Consider the following 19,524-nt stretch of genomic DNA (forward strand, 5'->3'; position numbering starts at 1 on the left):
TTGAAAACACTACAAAAATCATATTATTTGAATACTTATATCAAATAATTGTAAAATTTTATATTTTTAAAATTAATAAAACAATAATAAATTAACAAATAAATACAATATAAATTTCATATTTTTAAAATTAAAAATATTGTCCCGCGGGTTAAAAAATCAGATAGTTTATTATCACCAGATTTGTTTGTTTTAGTAGTAGAACTGGAACTAAAGTTAATTACTTCACTACATTGATTGAGAAAGGCGACGGTTTCTCTCTGGCGATATCTCCAAAGAGGGTTCAACAAGAGACTCACTGGCCTTTACAGTTTTCCGGCCGGCGCCGGCTACTCTGGCGTCGGTCGGCCCTTTTCTCTTAGTTCTAGTCTTTCAATCCTTCTTTCTGTATAGCTTTTGTTAATTAGTTTGGCAAATCCAGGATTCAAAATCCCCATCGTTTGCTCCTTTGTAATGATGGTGAGGAAAGATCTGATTCCGATAACGTTTGTTTGTGTTATCCGATCCGTATTGGCACCATCTCTGGCTTGTGTGGTGTTTCATTACACCCAAAACACATTGGGAGTTCCGTATTTGAGTCGGGAAAGGATTGCCTCGTTTTGTCTCTGTCGCGGTTGGAGTTCTACTCAAACTTGCGTCTTCATTCTCTCCTTCTGGGAGAGTGTATTTCTGACCTGATTCAAGCCCTGGCCCAAGAGTAGTTCCGTATTTGAGTCGGGAAAGGATTGCCTCGTTTTGTCTCTGTCGCGGTTGGAGTTCTACTCAAACTTGCGTCTTCATTCTCTCCTTCTGGGAGAGTGTATTTCTGACCTGATTCAAGCCCTGGCCCAAGAGTAGTTGTGTCAGTTTCCTTCCATCTCTGATTGATGGTCGTCGTTTCATACCCAATATAAGGTTTCTTCAATCTTATAGATTCCTTCGATCTAAATTGTATTTCTTCAATCTTAGAAACAAAGATCAAAGTAGGATATGGGATCCGAGAGTGAATATTGTTGATACTATCGTTTGGGTGATGGATTTATGGCTACATCAATTTGGCTATGGTTGTATTGGCAATTCAAAGTTAAAGATGGTTTTGATCAATTATAGGCGACTATACATGGTTATTGGTCAGATTTGCAGTTTGAAGAACGCATCAACATTGTTTAGATGGGAACCTTTTCTCATGATCGGGTTACAAGAAGTTAATTATGTATTTGATGTTGATGCTTATGTTACTTTGTTGGCCAAAGTTATACAAGAGATGGAAACAACATGGTTTTCTCTCGTGGTATTGATATTACATTCGGAGAGTCAAAAAACTGTGACTATAACTATTCAAATCCTTCGATCTTTGGGTGTTGGTGATGAGACTGTTGGGCAAAGTGTGGGATCTACCAAAGGACTATGGTTCTCCCTTGCGAGATTTGGAGTTTTGCTAAAATTTAGCCACAAACTTTTCTCAAAGGATATTATGGTGGAGATTACTACTACATTGATGTTATTTGTGAGTATTGTGAAGAAAACTACAGAGTCAAAATATATAAAAAGACTTTGGTACGGAAGCATTGGTACCATTATGTATATATTTCAGAGTTATGTTTGGACACATCAGGTTTACATGTACGGTTTTCAAAAAGAAAGTTCAGCCAAAAGATGTTGCATGCTAACCGTGTAACAGAGAGAAATCAAATATGAAGTTGGACAATAATCGATTTTATGATCGGTTAGCGAGTAAGGCTACTCTTCGGAAAGCATCGTCAATCTCCCTTCTGCTGTAATTTTCTCACTTTATAATACATATATATGTGTATGTAATAATTGTATTCTATTAACTCTGTATAATGTCTTTGTAATTTACTATTCTTTACAATTAATGAAAGTTTGATTTGCGAAAAAAAAAAAAAGTTAATTACTTCACTATATTCTGTTAATTTTTTCTTAAAAAAAGTAAAAAATGCTAGTTAAAAAGAAAAAATAAATTCAATGTTTTTTTTTTTCGCCTTTTGGTGTAAAGACGCTTTCATATTCCCCAAAAATTTAAAAAACCCGCCTTTCACTTTTTTGTTTTTTTTCGTTTTTTTTCGTTCTCCCTCGTCTTAAATTCCCAATTCTCTCGCTAGAGCCTTTCCACTCCCCAAATCCCTCGATATCTTTGAAATGGCGCGTGACATCCAATTCCCGTGCGACGGCGACGGAGTATGCATGCGATGCAAATCAACGCCTCCGCCTGAAGAATCACTCACTTGCGGCACGTGCGTTACGCCTTGGCACGTGTCCTGCCTCTCGTCTCCTCCCGAAACCCTAGCTTCTACTTTACAGTGGCATTGTCCCGATTGCTCCGGCGAAGTCGACCCTCTTCCTGTTTCCGGCGTTGCGGCGGGGTACGGAGCTGTTGGCTCAGATCTTGTAGCGGCGATCCGCGCAATTGAGGCTGATGAGACTTTGAGTACTGTGGAGAAGGCTAAGAAGAGGCAACAGTTACTCAGTGGTAGTAAAGGCGTCGATGAGGATGACGAAGAAGAGAAGAAGAAGGGTAAAGGGAAAAATGCGAATCTCGATGTGTTATCTGCTCTTGGAGATAACTTGATGTGTTCTTTCTGTATGCAGTTGCCTGAGCGACCTGTGACGGTTCGTTCTCTCTGTCCTGGCTCTTATACTTGTTAATCTAGTCTTCTTTTCTCGAATCTGTGTTGTTAGTATTGATTTGTGATTGTTTAATGTGTATAGTTTGATTTTACTAATTCGAGAGCTTAGACTTTATTGACACAATTAAGTCGTTCCTTTTGCTGATTTACAAAGACAGAGACTTTGATTGTGCTTACCATTTGTGACAAATTGTGTCAATGTTAAGCTACATTTATAGTTCATGATTGTTATTAGACTTGTTAAGTTGTCCTTTTTTTTTTTTTACCCTTTTTGGGTTGGATTATTTAGTTGAGAGGTGTATCATTGTGTCAGTATAGTTGTTGATAATTGTTAGGGGTTGGTATATGTACACCTCTGTTGTTTAGTTGCCGTTTATGGGATGTTTTTCTTTACTCATTTTAGACAAGTTGGTAAACTGTACATTCTGTAGGAGTGGGAAAGACTATAAGTGTAAACATCTTATCAAAATAAGCCTTTTTTTTTTACAAAGATGAAGGCTATATTAAGTAGGGCTGATGGATATTTTGTATGTTTTCATTTCAGAAACCATGTGGGCACAACGCTTGCTTGAAATGTTTTGAGAAGTGGATGGGTCAGGGAAAACGTACTTGTGGAAAATGCCGCAGCATAGTTCCTGAGAAAATGGCAAGGAACCCTCGTATCAATTCTTCCCTTGTTTCTGCTATCCGGTTTGCAAGAGTCTCCAGAAGTGCTGCTGCGGGTACTTCAAAGGTCTATCATTTCGTGAGCAACCAAGACCGACCAGATAAAGCATTTACAACTGAGCGCGCAAAGAAAACAGGGAAGGCCAATGCTGCTAGCGGCAGGATTTATGTTACAATACCACCTGACCACTTTGGTCCCATACCGGCTGAGAATGATCCTGTGAGGAGCCAAGGTCTTTTAGTTGGAGAATCCTGGGAGGACCGACTCGAGTGTAGGCAGTGGGGAGCTCACTTCCCACATGTCGCTGGCATTGCTGGACAAGCAAGTTATGGAGCTCAATCTGTAGCACTCTCTGGAGGTTATGAGGATGATGAAGATCATGGAGAATGGTTTCTATACACAGGAAGGTGTGCCTTTCATTTCTCTTAGCTTTTGGTCCATTTGATTTATTAAATAATCTTGTACAATTTACTTCTCTCATGTGTATACAAGTATCAATTCTCCAATTTACTGATAGATTGTCTCTTTTTCTCTTGATTATGTTGCAGTGGGGGTAGAGATCTCAGTGGCAACAAAAGGACTAACAAGGATCAGTCTTTTGACCAAAAGTTCGAGAAGTCTAATGAAGCTTTAAGGCTCAGTTGCAAATTGGGGTATCCGGTTCGAGTTGTCAGGTTACCTCTTATTCGAGCACAGTTGCGCTTCATGCAACGTTTTTCTCACTCTTCAACTTGCAGTGATCTTAACTTTTTTACCTATCTCGATATATGATCAGGTCTCACAAGGAAAAACGTTCTGCATATGCCCCTGAGGAAGGAGTGAGATATGATGGAGTTTACAGGATCGAAAAGTGCTGGCGAAAAGTTGGAATCCAGGTATACAATACATACGTATAGCTAAGAACGGTAAACTTTTCCTGTTCTATTTTTTATGCATTGACCTATTTTTCTGTGGTCCATAGGGTTCTTTTAAGGTCTGTCGTTATCTGTTTGTTAGATGTGACAATGAACCAGCTCCATGGACCAGGTTTGATCTACTGCTTGAAAGTGTGCCCCTTTTCTATATATATTCCATTTGAGTTCAATGCTGAGATATATTGCAGTGATGAGCATGGAGATCATCCAAGACCTTTACCAAATATTCCTGAGCTTAACATGGCCACAGACCTGTTTGAGAGAAAAGAAAGTCCATCATGGGATTTTGATGTAAGTTCCAAGACATCTCAACTATACAAGTTGGCGTATGAGCAGATATTGATTTTTTTTGTTTAGGCCGGTTCATTATCTGTTATAAACTATACAAGTTGGTCTTTTCTTATAATAAACTTACTGGATCAGGAAGGTGAGGGTTGTTGGAAATGGATAAAGCCTCCACCTGCCAGTAAAAAGTCAGTGAATGTTTTGGATCCTGAGGAGAGGAAAAGTTTGAAGAAAGCCATAAAGGCGGCACACTCGAATACCGTGAGGGCAAGACTTCTGAAAGGTCTGTGTGTGTCCAAATTCTCTACTTCTGCTGTTATTATGTTTATAGACTATTCCCTTGTTGCCAAATAAGTTCTAGTGCACTATGTTTCTATATTTCGGAGTAATATATTTCTAGAAAATAGAATATGCTTTAGTATCAGGAAGTCAAATGTTTCCGAAATGGGTTAACCTAACTGATAAAGTTTACATTAATATGACCCAGATATGTTCAGCTCTTTCTTTCTTAAACTGTCTTTGGGTTTTGATGATGCAGAGTTTAAGTGCCAGATCTGTCACCAAGTGATGACTCTTCCTGTGACAACTCCTTGTGCTCATAACTTCTGCAAGGCGTGTTTGGAAGCTAAATTTGCTGGGAAAACTCTAGTGAGAGAGAGAAGCAGAGGTGGACGCACACTACGCGCACAGAAGAATGTCATGAATTGCCCTTGTTGCCCCACTGACATATCTGACTTTCTCCAGAACCCTCAGGTGAATCATCATCATCTCTCTTCTTGCATTGTTTCTGCAGTAAACATAGCACACGTCTTTCGTATAATTTTTATATTTTCAAGTGCAAATTGCATTAGCATTGATTTTGGCTCTGCTTGAACTAGATGTAGTTGGTCAATGGATTTTGTAATGTGATTGTATCTTCAAATACCTATTGAGTTTGTAGTGTGATTGTGTGTGAAAAGGTTTATTCAGAAGCCTATATAAATTATAAATTTGATTGGATTTAAGTATGTCATTCACTGATGGTTTCCATTCTTGAAAAGTGAAATTGTAGCAAATCTGGTATTTCGCGACTTACCATTATTATGATCATGCAAATCTGGTATTTCGCTCTCTCGTGAAATTATTCTTCGCTTCCTAATCGCAATTGTGTAAACAGGTTAATAGAGAAGTGATGGAGGTGATAGAGAGGCTGAAGAACCAGGAAGAGGACGATGCAAAGCCTGTAGATGAAGAAGGTGAAGGCTCAGGTACAGACCCTGAAGAAGAAATGCAGGTCGTGTCTGAAGAAGCTGAGCAACCAAAGAAACGGATTAAGCTGGACACAGACGTAGCAGTTTCTGCAACTGTTGTGTAATCTTGCATGCAGTAAGTAGGTAGGGGCCTTTCCAATGGCTTTTTTGGATCAAACCATTCGGTAAAGTTGTGGAGACTTATATGGTTTGGATTTGGTACCGAAGACTGAAGTAGAAAAAAAAAACACCCTAATGTCGTACGCTATTTATTTTGTTTTGCGGTCTGTTATTTTGGATTTTACTACAACTGAGTTCTAAATTGAGGGTAAACTTTGATTCTCTGGTTTGATTTGATTTTTGCTTATTTTGAATTTTCTGGTTTATTAGGTTTTAGAACTCAACTTGGTTGGTTTGATAGAATCATCAGGTGACCTGATTCAGGTCAAAAGTGAGTTGTATAATCATCATTCATCAGGTCATCGGGAGACTTTGCGTGAGAGTTTTTATAATAAACCGGGTCGGATAATACCCGACTTGTTTGTTTTATAGAACTGGACCGGGTCGGATAATACCCGTCCGGTTCGACCCATCTAATTGTCCCGCCAACGAAAAAAAGTAAAGCCGCCAAGATGTGATTTTTTCGAAGGTGGTGAATGATAAAGACCTAACAGAGAGAGATCGAGAGAGAGAGATCATTGAAGGGTGATAATGGAATCAGCTCCGACGGGATGCTTCAAGTGTGGCCGTCCCGGTCACTGGTCTCGCGATTGCCCATCCTCGGCTCCGGTCGCCGCCGGTAACAATTCCGTTTCTTCTTCTTCCGCTCCAGCTCAGATCCCTAATAATGACAATCAGAGATTCTCCAAGAAAAGTGGAACCTCCATAGGGCCAGTTCCTAAATTGACGAAGACGAGAGTTCAAAGGCCCAAGCTGACTCCTGAGTTACTGCTCTCTGAGGATGGTCTCGGCTATGTTCTTCGCTATTTCCCTAAATCCTTCAAGTATCGTGGCCGAGGCAAAGAGGCAAGTCTCTCTTCTTCTTCTTTTTTTTGAAATTTGATTCCCAGCTGTTGATTTTGTGATTATTTGGATTATAATGAATCATTATTTGGTTTAAAGGTGAGCGATTTGGGGAATATGATACGGCTGTACAGTGAGTGGCACTCTCATTTGCTACCTTACTATTCCTTTGATCAGTTTGTTCATAAAGTGCAACAAGTCGCTTCTACTAAACGTGTCAAGGTACAAAATCCCCTCTTTTCTGATTTTTGTAAGTGTTCCTTCGTGCACCTTGAATGTTCCTTATGGTGGGTGATTTTGACATTGATGAATCCGGATTTGAAGGCTGAAGTTAGTTTGATGATTGTATCACATCAGTATACTGAAATCAGAATTACATTGCTCGTCTCTATCATGTGTTGCTTTAAAGTTCCAACTATAATAGAATCTGAGACCGTGTTAGGCTGTTATGATCATTGTGCTCATACCTTAGTCTTTACTTAACATACATACTTAGGTTCTGCCAGTTACTATATTGACTTTGCATTTTGTACTTGGTACATTGATATATTCACTCAATTGGTATGGTTGCTTTGCGTTTATACCTGATCCATAATGATGTGTTTTTATCCTTTTTTAGAATTGTATAAACGAACTGCGAGAAAGGGTTGCCAGCGGAGTTGATCCAAACAAGTTATACGAAAAGCAGGAAGAAAATACTGGTCCTTATGATGATGATCAAGGTATGTCAAAACAGATCAGCTTTTCTCCCTTGAATCTCCTTAGGTAGTGCTGCGTAGTCTTGGAATTTGGTTGGCTACACAAGTTTTTGGAAACTTGATATGAAAAGGGAAACGCTATATTATGTGTGGCTTGATTCTACTTAAGTTCAATTTCTGTTACTCCATTACATTCCTGTAGGTAACTAAACATATCTTTTTGTAGGTAACGTAGACATGGATCAGCCAAGTCATGACGAAGAGAACATACCATCGAGGAGCGTTGACGTTGACGCTGATGTTGATCCCAATGTTGATGCATTTCAAGACAGTATGTTGAATGACATCTTTGATAATGCTTCAAAGCTACCGAGCGATGAACAAAACAAGGATAAAAGCAGTGAACTGACAGAAGAGCAAAGAGAACGTATGGAAGCTAATAGATTGAAGGCAATGGAAAAAGCTCATAACATTTCCGAGGAACAGAGAGTACGTATGGAAGCTAATAGACTAAAAGCTCTCGAAAGAGCCAAAGCAAGGCTTCAACCAAATCAAGAATAGCTTAGCTGTTTTACTTCACATGTTCAATTTACCGAATCTAGCTATATGTATGTCTGGTACTGTTTTGTATTTTTTTCCGGTTCAAAGTCGGTTTAAGAACGATCACACCCAAAATTATGGACCGTTGATTCGTTCCACAGCCAAGGTTGATCATTGGCACAATAGCAGATTTGTCTTTTTCAACATTTATAGGTGATTTTGTATAATACTCATTTTTAAAATATTAATAAATGAATGAATTAAAACCACATGGAAAAGGACAAAAGATAAGAAAAAAGTTTCTGACGTGTTCTCTACCGTCCAATTTTGATGGAGAGGATAAAATAAAAATTGGCAGACTCTAGTCCCTTTACATAGTAGGGGTATATTCGTCATCGTATTCACACAAATAAAAAACTTTGAATTAATTAATTAATTATTTTCAGTGAAAATTTCTTGTTTGATTTGTGTGGAGGTGAGAGGAGAACGCTTTTTTGCTTTTCGTCTCTCTCTCTTCACTTCTTCTCTCACATCTCTCTCTGTTTACACGATTCTTCTTCTTCCTCTTCTTCTTCTATGTCTTCTTCCTCCTCCATTGTCATTTACCTCTATCTACACTCCATTTTCTTGTCGGAAGAAGATCGGTTGAGAGTGATGACAGTATAATGTCTGATGCTTATTACCATCATCATCATCATCGGAGACATTCTACTTCTTCTTCTTCACGTCTATGGATTTTAATGCTGGAGTTCCCATGTCCTCTCTCTCACCTTTGATGAATCAAGGTCTTGTTCAATTTCGTCTTTTTTTTTGTTTCTCTGTTTTTGATCGGAAAAGTTTTTATTTTTATTATTTTGATTATTGATAGATTTAATCTTGTTTTTTCTTGTTTTTGGGGGTTCTGATCAGACGCAATGTGGCAAATGAATTTGGGTTCAGAAGAAACAATGGAAACTGGTTCGTACCCTGAACGACCTGGAGAGCCTGACTGTTCTTATTACATCAGAACTGGACTTTGTAGATTTGGCTCTACTTGTCGGTTCAATCACCCTCGTGATCGTGAACTGGTACGATATATGTTCTTTTCTGTTCCTGTCTCTGATTCTCGACTTTAGAGATCTGTTTCCTCTGTTTATTATTATTATCTCAAAGCTTTTCCCTTTTTTGGTGTTGTTTTGATCTCTCTTCTCTTTCTCTGTCTTTAGGTTATAGCCACTGCAAGGATGAGAGGTGAATACCCTGAAAGGATTGGTCAGCCTGAATGCGAGGTGATCCATTGTTGTTTATAAGAAGTTTTGTTTTGTTCATTGTATAGATTAGCATTTTCCCAAGCGTTGGTGTTTGAATCATCTTCTTACACGAAACCAACTTACATTGTATGTTTGCGCAGTACTATTTGAAGACAGGAACCTGCAAGTTTGGAGTAACATGTAAGTTTCATCATCCTAGGAACAAAGCTGGGATTGCTGGAAGAGTCTCACTCAATATGTTAGGCTATCCTCTACGCTCGGTATGTTGACTTTTTTACTTTCTCACTTTCATATACTTCCTCATACTCTTACTGATCCTCTGTACGTAATATCATATAAATGCAGAATGAGGTCGATTGTGCTTATTTTATAAGAACAGGACACTGTAAATTTGGTGGCACTTGTAAATTCAACCACCCTCAGCCTCAACCAACCAACATGATGGTTCCTACCTCTGGCCAACAGTCTTATCCTTGGTCTAGAGCTTCTTTTATTGCCAGCCCTCGATGGCAAGATCCCTCTACCTATCCTTCCTTAATCATGCCTCAAGGAGTTGTGCCGGTTCAAGGATGGAACCCTTACAGCGTAAGTTATCAAAACAGCACCTTCAGATAATAATCCTATTTGTTTTACTTGGTTTTGATTTTTTATCGAATGTTTCTCCATTTCGATAGGGTCAGCTCGGCTCAGTTTCGCCTTCAGGTACAGGAAATGACCTTAACTACAACAGAAGCTTACAACAACAGAGCGAGACCAAAGAGTCAGGCTCTCAGTCTCAAGGCTCATTCTCTGGTTTCAACCCGGGATCCTCTGTTCCGTTAGGAGGGTTCTATGCATTGCCAAGGGAAAATGTTTTCCCGGAAAGACCAGGACAACCAGAATGCCAATTCTACATGAAGACAGGTGACTGCAAATTTGGCACAGTTTGTAAGTTTCATCATCCTAGAGACAGACAAGCTCCTCCTCCTGATTGTCTCCTAAGTTCCATTGGCCTCCCTTTACGCCCGGTAAGCTCATGTTGCTTGGTTTTCACGTCGAAGTAGGACTTACTCAGGCATTGTTTTGATGAATCAAATTGTTTTTGGTGGATAGGGAGAACCATTGTGTGTGTTCTATACTCGCTATGGAATCTGCAAATTTGGTCCAAGCTGTAAATTTGATCACCCAATGCGAGTATTCGCATATGACAACACAGCTTCAGAGACAGATGAGGTTGTGGAAACATCATCAAGTGGGCATTCCAGAAGAATCTCTGTGTCTGAAACAAGACAAGCTGCTGCAACTACAACAACAAGCTCTGGTAAAGACACCACCACCATTATTGATACACAGCAGTGAAGAAACAAAAGATGAAAGAGCTTTTAAAAAGCTTTGATTTTTCAAAAGAGGAATATGTAAATTCTCATTTTCATTTAATCTCAAACATCTATTAATAATAATGTATAGAGGTGATTTATACAACTGATCTTGATCTTGATCCTGATCTGATCGCCATTGTTGTAATATTCTTTTGGCGAATCAGGTGAGAGAATAATAATATGAAAGTAATTTCCCTCAAATTTGACTTTCGGTTATTTAAGGAAACATTGTTGTATATTCCCCGTTTAGATCCGGTTTACCTTATTATTTTTTTTTTGTTTTATCAGACTTATTAATTTTCTAGAAAAATCGTCGTCTCATGAAACAATTGTTGTTTCTGTTACTTACTTTACTTGCTTGGTAGATGCTGTAAATCTTTCTATCTTATTATTGTGTCTTGTGTAAAAAAAACCAGTTATGTTGTTTGATTAATTCAATATTTTACATTTTATCTTAATAAATCCCACAAATATCAAATCAGTAGTGCCGTTGTAATAATAATTACACAGCTCTTGATGGGGTCAGGGCAATGAGTTGATGCTTCACCTGCTGCGATGTTTATCACAGCTTTTGATATTAGTAAAATTTAATGAGGAAAAAAAGTTTACTGTTGTAAACGGTAGAATGTAAAAAAGTGACCGTTGCAATTTTTACGAGAGCCCAACTATATATAGAAAGAAGAGGAAACAACAAACGTAACCAAACCTTAAAATTTCCTTTTCTTTTCTTTTGAAAAAAACCCTAATCTCTTTTTGCAAGAGTGTTTTACCTAAAAAGGTCACTCTTTTTTACTTATGGTTGTTACTGTTGATGGCTTTCCCGGCGAGAAAGCGTCGGCCTTTCGTCGTCAGCTCTTTCGATTCTCCTATTTAGCTTTCATCGAATCGATGGTCATGCCAAATCGACACGTACCAAGTCTCTGCTCACAAGTCTCGATCTCGTTGCTCTTCCGGTCCAGATAGATATTTTACCCATTCCACTCAGTTCGTCGATCCCCGAGAGATTATCTATGGTCTCTCCGTCGTAAAGTGATGATCGCCAACGGCATCAATCACACCAGATCACTCTACGCAAGTTGGTATCTTCAACGACGACATTGAGATACAAGATCAAATCAACGATAGATGCAAATCCTCGTCCGTTACTCAAATTTATTCTCATAATTTTCCTTAAATTTATTTTTTGATTATTAGATTTTTTTAAAAAATTCTTTCTATGAGTTTCCTTTACTTTTTTTTTTTACCAGGAAAAGAAAAAATCACTGAGTGAGTCTAAGTCGGTGGACTGAACAACTGTAAGACGGTCGGCATTTTAAGTCTGGCATTGGCAATGGGCTATATGCTGTGTGGGTCCACTTCGCTACCCTAAGTTCCAACCTAGGTATTTTTAAAATCGTTTCTTTTTTCAAATTAATATTTTTCACAAAACTCATTTGAATTTAAAATATTAAAATAATCTATTTAACATTTAATAATACCTAAACTTTTTTTTAAAACAAAATATTTTGAATTCACAAAAACATGAAATTTAATAAATAAAAATTTTAAAAAATAATTTAAGTTGTTAAATTTTAATATGTCGACGACAAACCGAGCCTAGCCATCCGGTCCTTAGAATTTTCTTTGGTCGGTCAGTTGGTGTTATAGGTTCAACATGTTTTTACGTAATAGAAATTTAACAGTTAAACTAATTTTTAAAAAAGTTTAAATTACAATCAGTTGAATTCACAAAAACATGAAATTACATATTAAAAAATAGTTTAAGTTGTTAAATTTTGATACGTCGACGACAAACCGAGCCTAGACATTCGGTCCTTAGAATTTTCTTTGGTCGGCCAGTTGGTGTTATAGGTTTAACATGTTTTCACGTAATATAAATTTAATACTTAAACTAATTTTTAAAAAAGTTTTAAACTACAATCATTTAAATTCACAAAAACATGAAATTACATATTAAAAAATAGTTTAAGTTGTTAAATTTTGATACGTCGACGACAAACCGAGCCTAGACATTCGGTCCTTAGAATTTTCTTTGGTCGGTCAGTTGGTGTTATAGGTTCAACATGTTTTCACGTAATATAAATTTAGCACTTAAACTAATTTTTAAAAAAGTAAAAACTACAATCATTTGAATTCACAAAAACATGAAATTACATATTAAAAAATAGTTTAAGTTGTTAAATATTAATATGTCGACGACAAACCGAGCCTAGGCATCCGGTCCTTAGAATTTTCTTTGGTCGGTCAGTTGGTGTTATAGGTTCAATATGTTTTCACGTAATATAAATTTAACACTTAAACTAATTATTTAAAAGTTTTTAAACTACAAACATTTGAATTCACAAAAACATGAAATTACATATTAAAAAATAGTTTAGGTTGTTAAATTTTAATACGTCGACGACAAACCAAGCCTAGGCATCCGGTCCTCAGAATTTTCTTTGGTCGGTCAGTTGGTGCTATAGGTTCAACATGTTTTCACGTAATAGAAATTTAACAGTTAAACTAATTTTTAAAAAAGTTTAAATTACAATCATTTGAATTCACAAAAACATGAAATTACATATTAAAAAATAGTTTAAGTTGTTAAATTTTGATACGTCGACGATAAATCGAGCCTAGACATCCGGTCCTTAGAATTTTCTTTGGTCGGTCAATTGGTGTTATAGTATCAACATGTTTTCACGTAATATAAATTTAATACTTAAACTTAAACTAGTTTTTAAAAAAGTTTTAAACTACAATCATTTAAATTCACAAAAACATGAAATTACATATTAAAAAATAGTTTAAGTTGTTAAATTTTAATACGTCGACGACAAACCCAGTCTAGGCATCCGGTCCTTAGAATTTTCTTTGGTCGGTCAGTTAGTGTTATAGGTTCAACATGTTTTTACGTAATATAAATTTAGCACTTAAACTAATTTTTAAAAAAGTTTAAACTACAATCATTTGAATTCACAAAAACATGAAATTACATATTAAAAAATAATTGAAGTTGTTAAATTTTAATATGTCGACGACAAACCAAGCCTAGGCATCCGGTCCTTAGAATTTTCTTTGGTCGGTCAGTTGGTGTTATAGGTTGAACATGTTTTCACGTAATAGAAATTTAACACTTAAACTACTTTTTTAAAAAGTTTAAATTACATTCACAAAAACATGAAATTACATATTAAAAAATAGCTTAAGTTGTTAAATTTTAATACGTCGATGACAAACCGAACCTAGGCATCCGGTCCTTAGAATTTTCTTTGGTCGGTCAGTTGGTGTTATAGGTTCAACATGTTTTCACGTAATATAAATTTAACACTTAAACTAATTTTTAAAAAAGTTTAAATTACAATCATTTGAATTCACAAAAACATGAAATTACATATTAAAAAACAGTTTAAGTTGTTAAATTTTGATACGTCGACAACAAACCGAGCCTAGACATCCGGTCCTTAGAATTTTCTTTGGTCGGTCAGTTGGTGTTATAGGTTCAACATGTTTTCACGTAATATAAATTTAATACTAAAACTAATTTTTAAAAAAGTTTTAAACTACAATCATTTAAATTCACAAAAACATGAAATTACATATTAAAAAATAGTTTAAGTTGTTAAATTTTAATACGTCGACGACAAACCGAGCCTAGGTATTCGGTCCTTAGAATTTTCTTTGGTCAGTCAGTTGGTGTTATAGGTTCAACATGTTTTCACGTAATAGAAACTTAACAGTTAAACTAATTTTTAAAAAAGTTTAAATTACAATCATTTGAAATGACAAAAACATGAAATTACATATTAAAAAATAGTTTAAGTTCTTAAATTTTAATATGTCGACGACAAACCGAGCCTAGGCATCCGGTCCTTAGAATTTTCTTTGGTCGGTCAGTTGGTGTAGGTTCAACATGTTTTCACGTAATAGAAACTTAACAGTTAAACTAATTTTTAAAAAAGTTTAAATTACAATCATTTGAAATGACAAAAACATGAAATTACATATTAAAAAATAGTTTAAGTTCTTAAATTTTAATATGTCGACGACAAACCGAGCCTAGGCATCCGGTCCTTAGAATTTTCTTTGGTCGGTCAGTTGGTGTAGGTTCAACATGTTTTCACGTAATAGAAACTTAACAGTTAAACTAATTTTTAAAAAAGTTTAAATTACAATCATTTGAAATGACAAAAACATGAAATTACATATTAAAAAATAGTTTAAGTTCTTAAATTTTAATATGTCGACGACAAACCGAGCCTAGGCATCCGGTCCTTAGAATTTTCTTTGGTCGGTCAGTTGGTGTAGGTTCAACATGTTTTCACGTAATAGAAACTTAACAGTTAAACTAATTTTTAAAAAAGTTTAAATTACAATCATTTGAAATGACAAAAACATGAAATTACATATTAAAAAATAGTTTAAGTTCTTAAATTTTAATATGTCGACGACAAACCGAGCCTAGGCATCCGGTCCTTAGAATTTTCTTTGGTCGGTCAGTTGGTGTAGGTTCAACATGTTTTCACGTAATAGAAACTTAACAGTTAAACTAATTTTTAAAAAAGTTTAAATTACAATCATTTGAAATGACAAAAACATGAAATTACATATTAAAAAATAGTTTAAGTTCTTAAATTTTAATATGTCGACGACAAACCGAGCCTAGGCATCCGGTCCTTAGAATTTTCTTTGGTCGGTCAGTTGGTGTAGGTTCAACATGTTTTCACGTAATAGAAACTTAACAGTTAAACTAATTTTTAAAAAAGTTTAAATTACAATCATTTGAAATGACAAAAACATGAAATTACATATTAAAAAATAGTTTAAGTTCTTAAATTTTAATATGTCGACGACAAACCGAGCCTAGGCATCCGGTCCTTAGAATTTTCTTTGGTCGGTCAGTTGGTGTAGGTTCAACATGTTTTCACGTAATATAACACTTAAACTAATTTTTTAAAAAGTTTAAATTACAAACATTTGAATTCACAAAAACATGAAATTACATATTAAAAAATAGTTTAAGTTGTTAAATTTTGATACGTCGACGACAAACCGAGCCTAAGCATCCAGTCTTTAGAATTTTCTTTGGTCGGTCAGTTGGTGTTATAGGTTCAACATGTTTTCACGTAATAGAAATTTAACAGTTAAACTAATTTTTAAAAAAGTTTAAATTACAATCATTTGAATTCACAAAAACATGAAATTACATATTAAAAAATACTCCCTCCGTTTCAAAATATAGGATGTTTAAGGTAATGCACACATATTAAGATAGTTTACTTTTCTTTTAAAAAGTATCATATATATTTAAATTAAAAAAAGATTCAACCAATAATAAAGAAGACTGCATAAATAATGATTACAGATTATTAAATATATATTAAAATTTGTATGGAAAGTTACAAGACATCTTATATTTTGAAACAAAGAAAAGAGGCTAAAACATCTTATATATTGAAACGGAGGGAGTAGTTTAAGTTGTTAAATTTTGATACGTCGACGACAAACCGAGCCTAGGCATCCGGTCCTTAGAATTTTCTTTGGTCGGTCAGTTGGTGTAGGTTCAACATGTTTTCACGTAATATAACACTTAAACTAATTTTTTAAAAAGTTTAAATTACAAACATTTGAATTCACAAAAACATGAAATTACATATTAAAAAATAGTTTAAGTTGTTAAATTTTAATATGTCGACGACAAACCAAGCCTAGGCATCCGGTCCTTAGAATTTTTTTTGGTCGGTCAGTTGGTTTTATAGGTTCAATATGTTTTCATGTAATATAAATTTAGCACTTAAACTAATTTTTTAAAAAGTTTAAACTACAATCATTTGAATTCACAAAAACATGAAATTACATATTAAAAAATACTCCCTCCGTTTCAAAATATAGGATGTTTAAGGTAATGCACACATATTAAGATAGTTTACTTTTCTTTTAAAAAGTATCATATATATTTAAATTAAAAAAAGATTCAACCAATAATAAAGAAGACTGCATAAATAATGATTACAGATTATTAAATATATATTAAAATTTGTATGGAAAGTTACAAGACATCTTATATTTTGAAACAAAGAAAAGAGGCTAAAACATCTTATATATTGAAACGGAGGGAGTAGTTTAAGTTGTTAAATTTTGATACGTCGACGACAAACCGAGCCTAGGCATCCGGTCCTTAGAATTTTCTTTGGTCGGTCAGTTGGTGTAGGTTCAACATGTTTTCACGTAATATAACACTTAAACTAATTTTTTAAAAAGTTTAAATTACAAACATTTGAATTCACAAAAACATGAAATTACATATTAAAAAATAGTTTAAGTTGTTAAATTTTAATATGTCGACGACAAACCAAGCCTAGGCATCCGGTCCTTAGAATTTTTTTTGGTCGGTCAGTTGGTTTTATAGGTTCAATATGTTTTCATGTAATATAAATTTAGCACTTAAACTAATTTTTTAAAAAGTTTAAACTACAATCATTTGAATTCACAAAAACATGAAATTACATATTAAAAAATAGTTTAAGTTGTTAAATTTTAATATGTCGACGACAAACCAAGCCTAGGCATCCGGTCCTTAGAATTTTTTTTGGTCGGTCAGTTGGTTTTATAGGTTCAATATGTTTTCATGTAATATAAATTTAGCACTTAAACTAATTTTTTAAAAAGTTTAAACTACAATCATTTGAATTCACAAAAACATGAAATTACATATTAAAAAATAGTTTAAGTTGTTAAATTTTAATATGTCGACGACAAACCGAGCCTAGGCATCCGGTCCTTAGAATTTTCTTTGGTCGGTTAGTTGGTGTTATAGGTTCAACATGTTTTCATGTAATAGAAATTTAACAGTTAAACTAATTTTTAAAAAAGTTTAAATTACAATCATTTTAATTCACAAAAACATGAAATTATATATTAAAAAATAGTTTAAGTTGTTAAATTTTGATACGTCGACGACAAACCGAGCCTAGGCATCCGATCCTTAGAATTTTCTTTGGTCGTCGGTCAGTTGGTGTAGGTTCAACATGTTTTCACATAATATAACACTTAAACTAATTTTTTAAAAAGTTTAAATGACAAACATTTGAATTCACAAAAACATGAAATTACATATTAAAAAATAGTTTAAGTTGTTAAATTTTGATACGTCGACGACAAACCGAGCCTAGGCATCCGATCCTTAGAATTTTCTTTGGTCGGTCAGTTGGTGTTATAGGTTCAATATGTTTTCACGTAATATAAATTTAACATTTAAACTAATTTTTTAAAAAATTTTAAACTACAATCATTTGAATTCACAAAAACATGAAATTACATATTAAAAAATAGTTTAAGTTGTTAAATTTTAATACGTCGACGACAAACCGAGCCTAGGCATCCGGTCCTTAGAATTTTCTTTGGTCGGTCAGTTGGTGTTATAGGTTCAACATGTTTTCACGTAATATAAATTTAGCAATTAAACTAATTTTTTAAAAAGTTTAAACTACAATCATTTGAATTCACAAAAACATGAAATTACATATTAAAAAATAGTTTAAGTTGTTAAATTTTAATATGTCGACGACAAACCGAGCCTAGGCATCCGGTCCTTAGAATTTTCTTTGGTCGGTCAGTTGGTGTTATAGGTTCAACATGTTTTCACGTAATATAAATTTAGCAATTAAACTAATTTTTAAAAAATTTTAAACTACAATCATTTGAATTCACAAAAACATGAAATTACATATTAAAAAATAGTTTAAGTTGTTAAATTTTAATACGTCGACGACAAACCGAGCCTAGGCATCCGGTCCTTAGAATTTTCTTTGGTCGGTCAGTTGGTGTTATAGGTTCAACATGTTTTCACGTAATATAAATTTAGCAATTAAACTAATTTTTAAAAAATTTTAAACTACAATCATTTGAATTCACAAAAACATGAAATTACATATTAAAAAATAGTTTAAGTTGTTAAATTTTAATACGTCGACGACAAACCGAGCCTAGGCATCCGGTCCTTAGAATTTTCTTTGGTCGGTCAGTTGGTGTTATAGGTTCAACATGTTTTCACGTAATATAAATTTAGCAATTAAACTAATTTTTTAAAAAGTTTAAACTACAATCATTTGAATTCACAAAAACATGAAATTACATATTAAAAAATAGTTTAAGTTGTTAAATTTTAATATGTCGACGACAAACCGAGCCTAGGCATCCGGTCCTTAGAATTTCCTTTGGTCGGTCAATTGGTATTATAGGTTCAACATGATTTCACGTAATATAAATTTAACAGTTAAACTAATTTTTAAAAAAGTTTAAATTACAATCAATTGAATTCACAAAAACATGAAATTACATATTAAAAAATAGTTTAAGTTGTTAAATTTTGATACGTCGACGACAAACCGAGCCTAGGCATCCGGTCCTTAGAATTTTCTTTGGTCAGTCAGTTGGTGTTATAGGTTCAACATGTTTTCACGTAATAGAAATTTAACAGTTAAACTAATTTTTTAAAAGTTTTAAACTACAATTATTTGAATTCACAAAAACATGAAATTACATATTAAAAAATAGTTTAAGATGTTAAATTTTGATACGTCGACGACAAACCGAACCTAGACATCCGGTCCTTAGAATTTTCTTTGGTCGGTTAGTTGGTGTTATAGTTTCAACATGTTTTCACGTAATTTAAATTTAACAGTTAAACTAATTTTTAAAAAAGTTTAAATTACAATCATTTGAATTCACAAAAACATGAAATTACTTATTAAAAAATAGTTTAAACTGTTAATTGACGACAAACCGAGCCTAGACATGTTTTCACGTAATATAAATTTAGCAATTAAACTAATTTTTAAAAAAATTTAACTACAATCATTTGAATTCACCATACTTAATACGTCGACGATAATTTCTTTGGTCGGTCAGTTGGTGTTATAGGTTCAACATGTTTTCACGTAATGTAAATT

The 19,524-nt window shown here is 34.2% G+C and overlaps 3 protein-coding genes across 4 annotated transcripts; all 3 read left to right on the forward strand.

The window, feature by feature from the left end:
• On the forward strand, nucleotides 2,090-6,074 carry LOC104744362 (E3 ubiquitin-protein ligase ORTHRUS 2-like). The gene is made up of 9 exons (XM_010465405.2): nucleotides 2,090-2,610; nucleotides 3,172-3,701; nucleotides 3,843-3,968; nucleotides 4,070-4,169; nucleotides 4,256-4,320; nucleotides 4,397-4,499; nucleotides 4,632-4,776; nucleotides 5,032-5,246; nucleotides 5,650-6,074. The coding sequence occupies exons 1-9, from the start codon at nucleotides 2,140-2,142 to the stop codon at nucleotides 5,845-5,847; spliced, it is 1,953 nt and encodes a 650-aa protein (XP_010463707.1). The 5' UTR covers nucleotides 2,090-2,139; the 3' UTR covers nucleotides 5,848-6,074.
• Nucleotides 6,146-8,198, forward strand: LOC104744363 (TIMELESS-interacting protein-like). Its single transcript, XM_010465406.1, has 4 exons — nucleotides 6,146-6,748; nucleotides 6,845-6,967; nucleotides 7,365-7,467; nucleotides 7,670-8,198. Exons 1-4 carry the CDS (start codon nucleotides 6,434-6,436, stop codon nucleotides 8,002-8,004), a joined length of 876 nt encoding a protein of 291 aa, XP_010463708.1. The 5' UTR covers nucleotides 6,146-6,433; the 3' UTR covers nucleotides 8,005-8,198.
• On the forward strand, nucleotides 8,467-10,792 carry LOC104744365 (zinc finger CCCH domain-containing protein 33-like). 2 transcript variants are annotated; one of them, XM_010465408.2, is made up of 7 exons: nucleotides 8,467-8,768; nucleotides 8,893-9,050; nucleotides 9,189-9,251; nucleotides 9,374-9,493; nucleotides 9,579-9,818; nucleotides 9,914-10,240; nucleotides 10,326-10,792. In XM_010465408.2, exons 1-7 carry the CDS (start codon nucleotides 8,714-8,716, stop codon nucleotides 10,569-10,571), a joined length of 1,209 nt encoding a protein of 402 aa, XP_010463710.1. In that variant the 5' UTR covers nucleotides 8,467-8,713; the 3' UTR covers nucleotides 10,572-10,792. The 2 variants fall into 2 exon arrangements, with proteins under 2 accessions (XP_010463710.1, XP_010463709.1); XM_010465407.2 differs by having other exon boundaries at nucleotides 8,470-8,768; nucleotides 9,908-10,240.

Source organism: Camelina sativa, chromosome 15 (genome assembly GCF_000633955.1).
Source record: "Camelina sativa cultivar DH55 chromosome 15, Cs, whole genome shotgun sequence".
Taxonomy (NCBI): Eukaryota; Viridiplantae; Streptophyta; class Magnoliopsida; order Brassicales; family Brassicaceae; genus Camelina; species Camelina sativa.

Bases quoted from the DNA above. Each gene is read 5' to 3' on its own strand.
- LOC104744365 (XM_010465407.2), top strand. From the start codon at position 8,714: ATGGATTTTAATGCTGGAGTTCCCATGTCCTCTCTCTCACCTTTGATG. The intron at 9,494-9,578 runs GTATGTTGACTT...ATATAAATGCAG, and splicing joins TAGGCTATCCTCTACGCTCG to AATGAGGTCGATTGTGCTTA. The intron at 9,819-9,907 runs GTAAGTTATCAA...CCATTTCGATAG, and splicing joins AAGGATGGAACCCTTACAGC to GGTCAGCTCGGCTCAGTTTC.
- LOC104744362 (XM_010465405.2), top strand. From the start codon at position 2,140: ATGGCGCGTGACATCCAATTCCCGTGCGACGGCGACGGAGTATGCATG. The intron at 4,321-4,396 runs GTTTGATCTACT...GATATATTGCAG, and splicing joins GAACCAGCTCCATGGACCAG to TGATGAGCATGGAGATCATC. The intron at 5,247-5,649 runs GTGAATCATCAT...TTGTGTAAACAG, and splicing joins ACTTTCTCCAGAACCCTCAG to GTTAATAGAGAAGTGATGGA.
- LOC104744363 (XM_010465406.1), top strand. From the start codon at position 6,434: ATGGAATCAGCTCCGACGGGATGCTTCAAGTGTGGCCGTCCCGGTCAC. The intron at 6,968-7,364 runs GTACAAAATCCC...ATCCTTTTTTAG, and splicing joins CTTCTACTAAACGTGTCAAG to AATTGTATAAACGAACTGCG. The intron at 7,468-7,669 runs GTATGTCAAAAC...ATCTTTTTGTAG, and splicing joins TCCTTATGATGATGATCAAG to GTAACGTAGACATGGATCAG.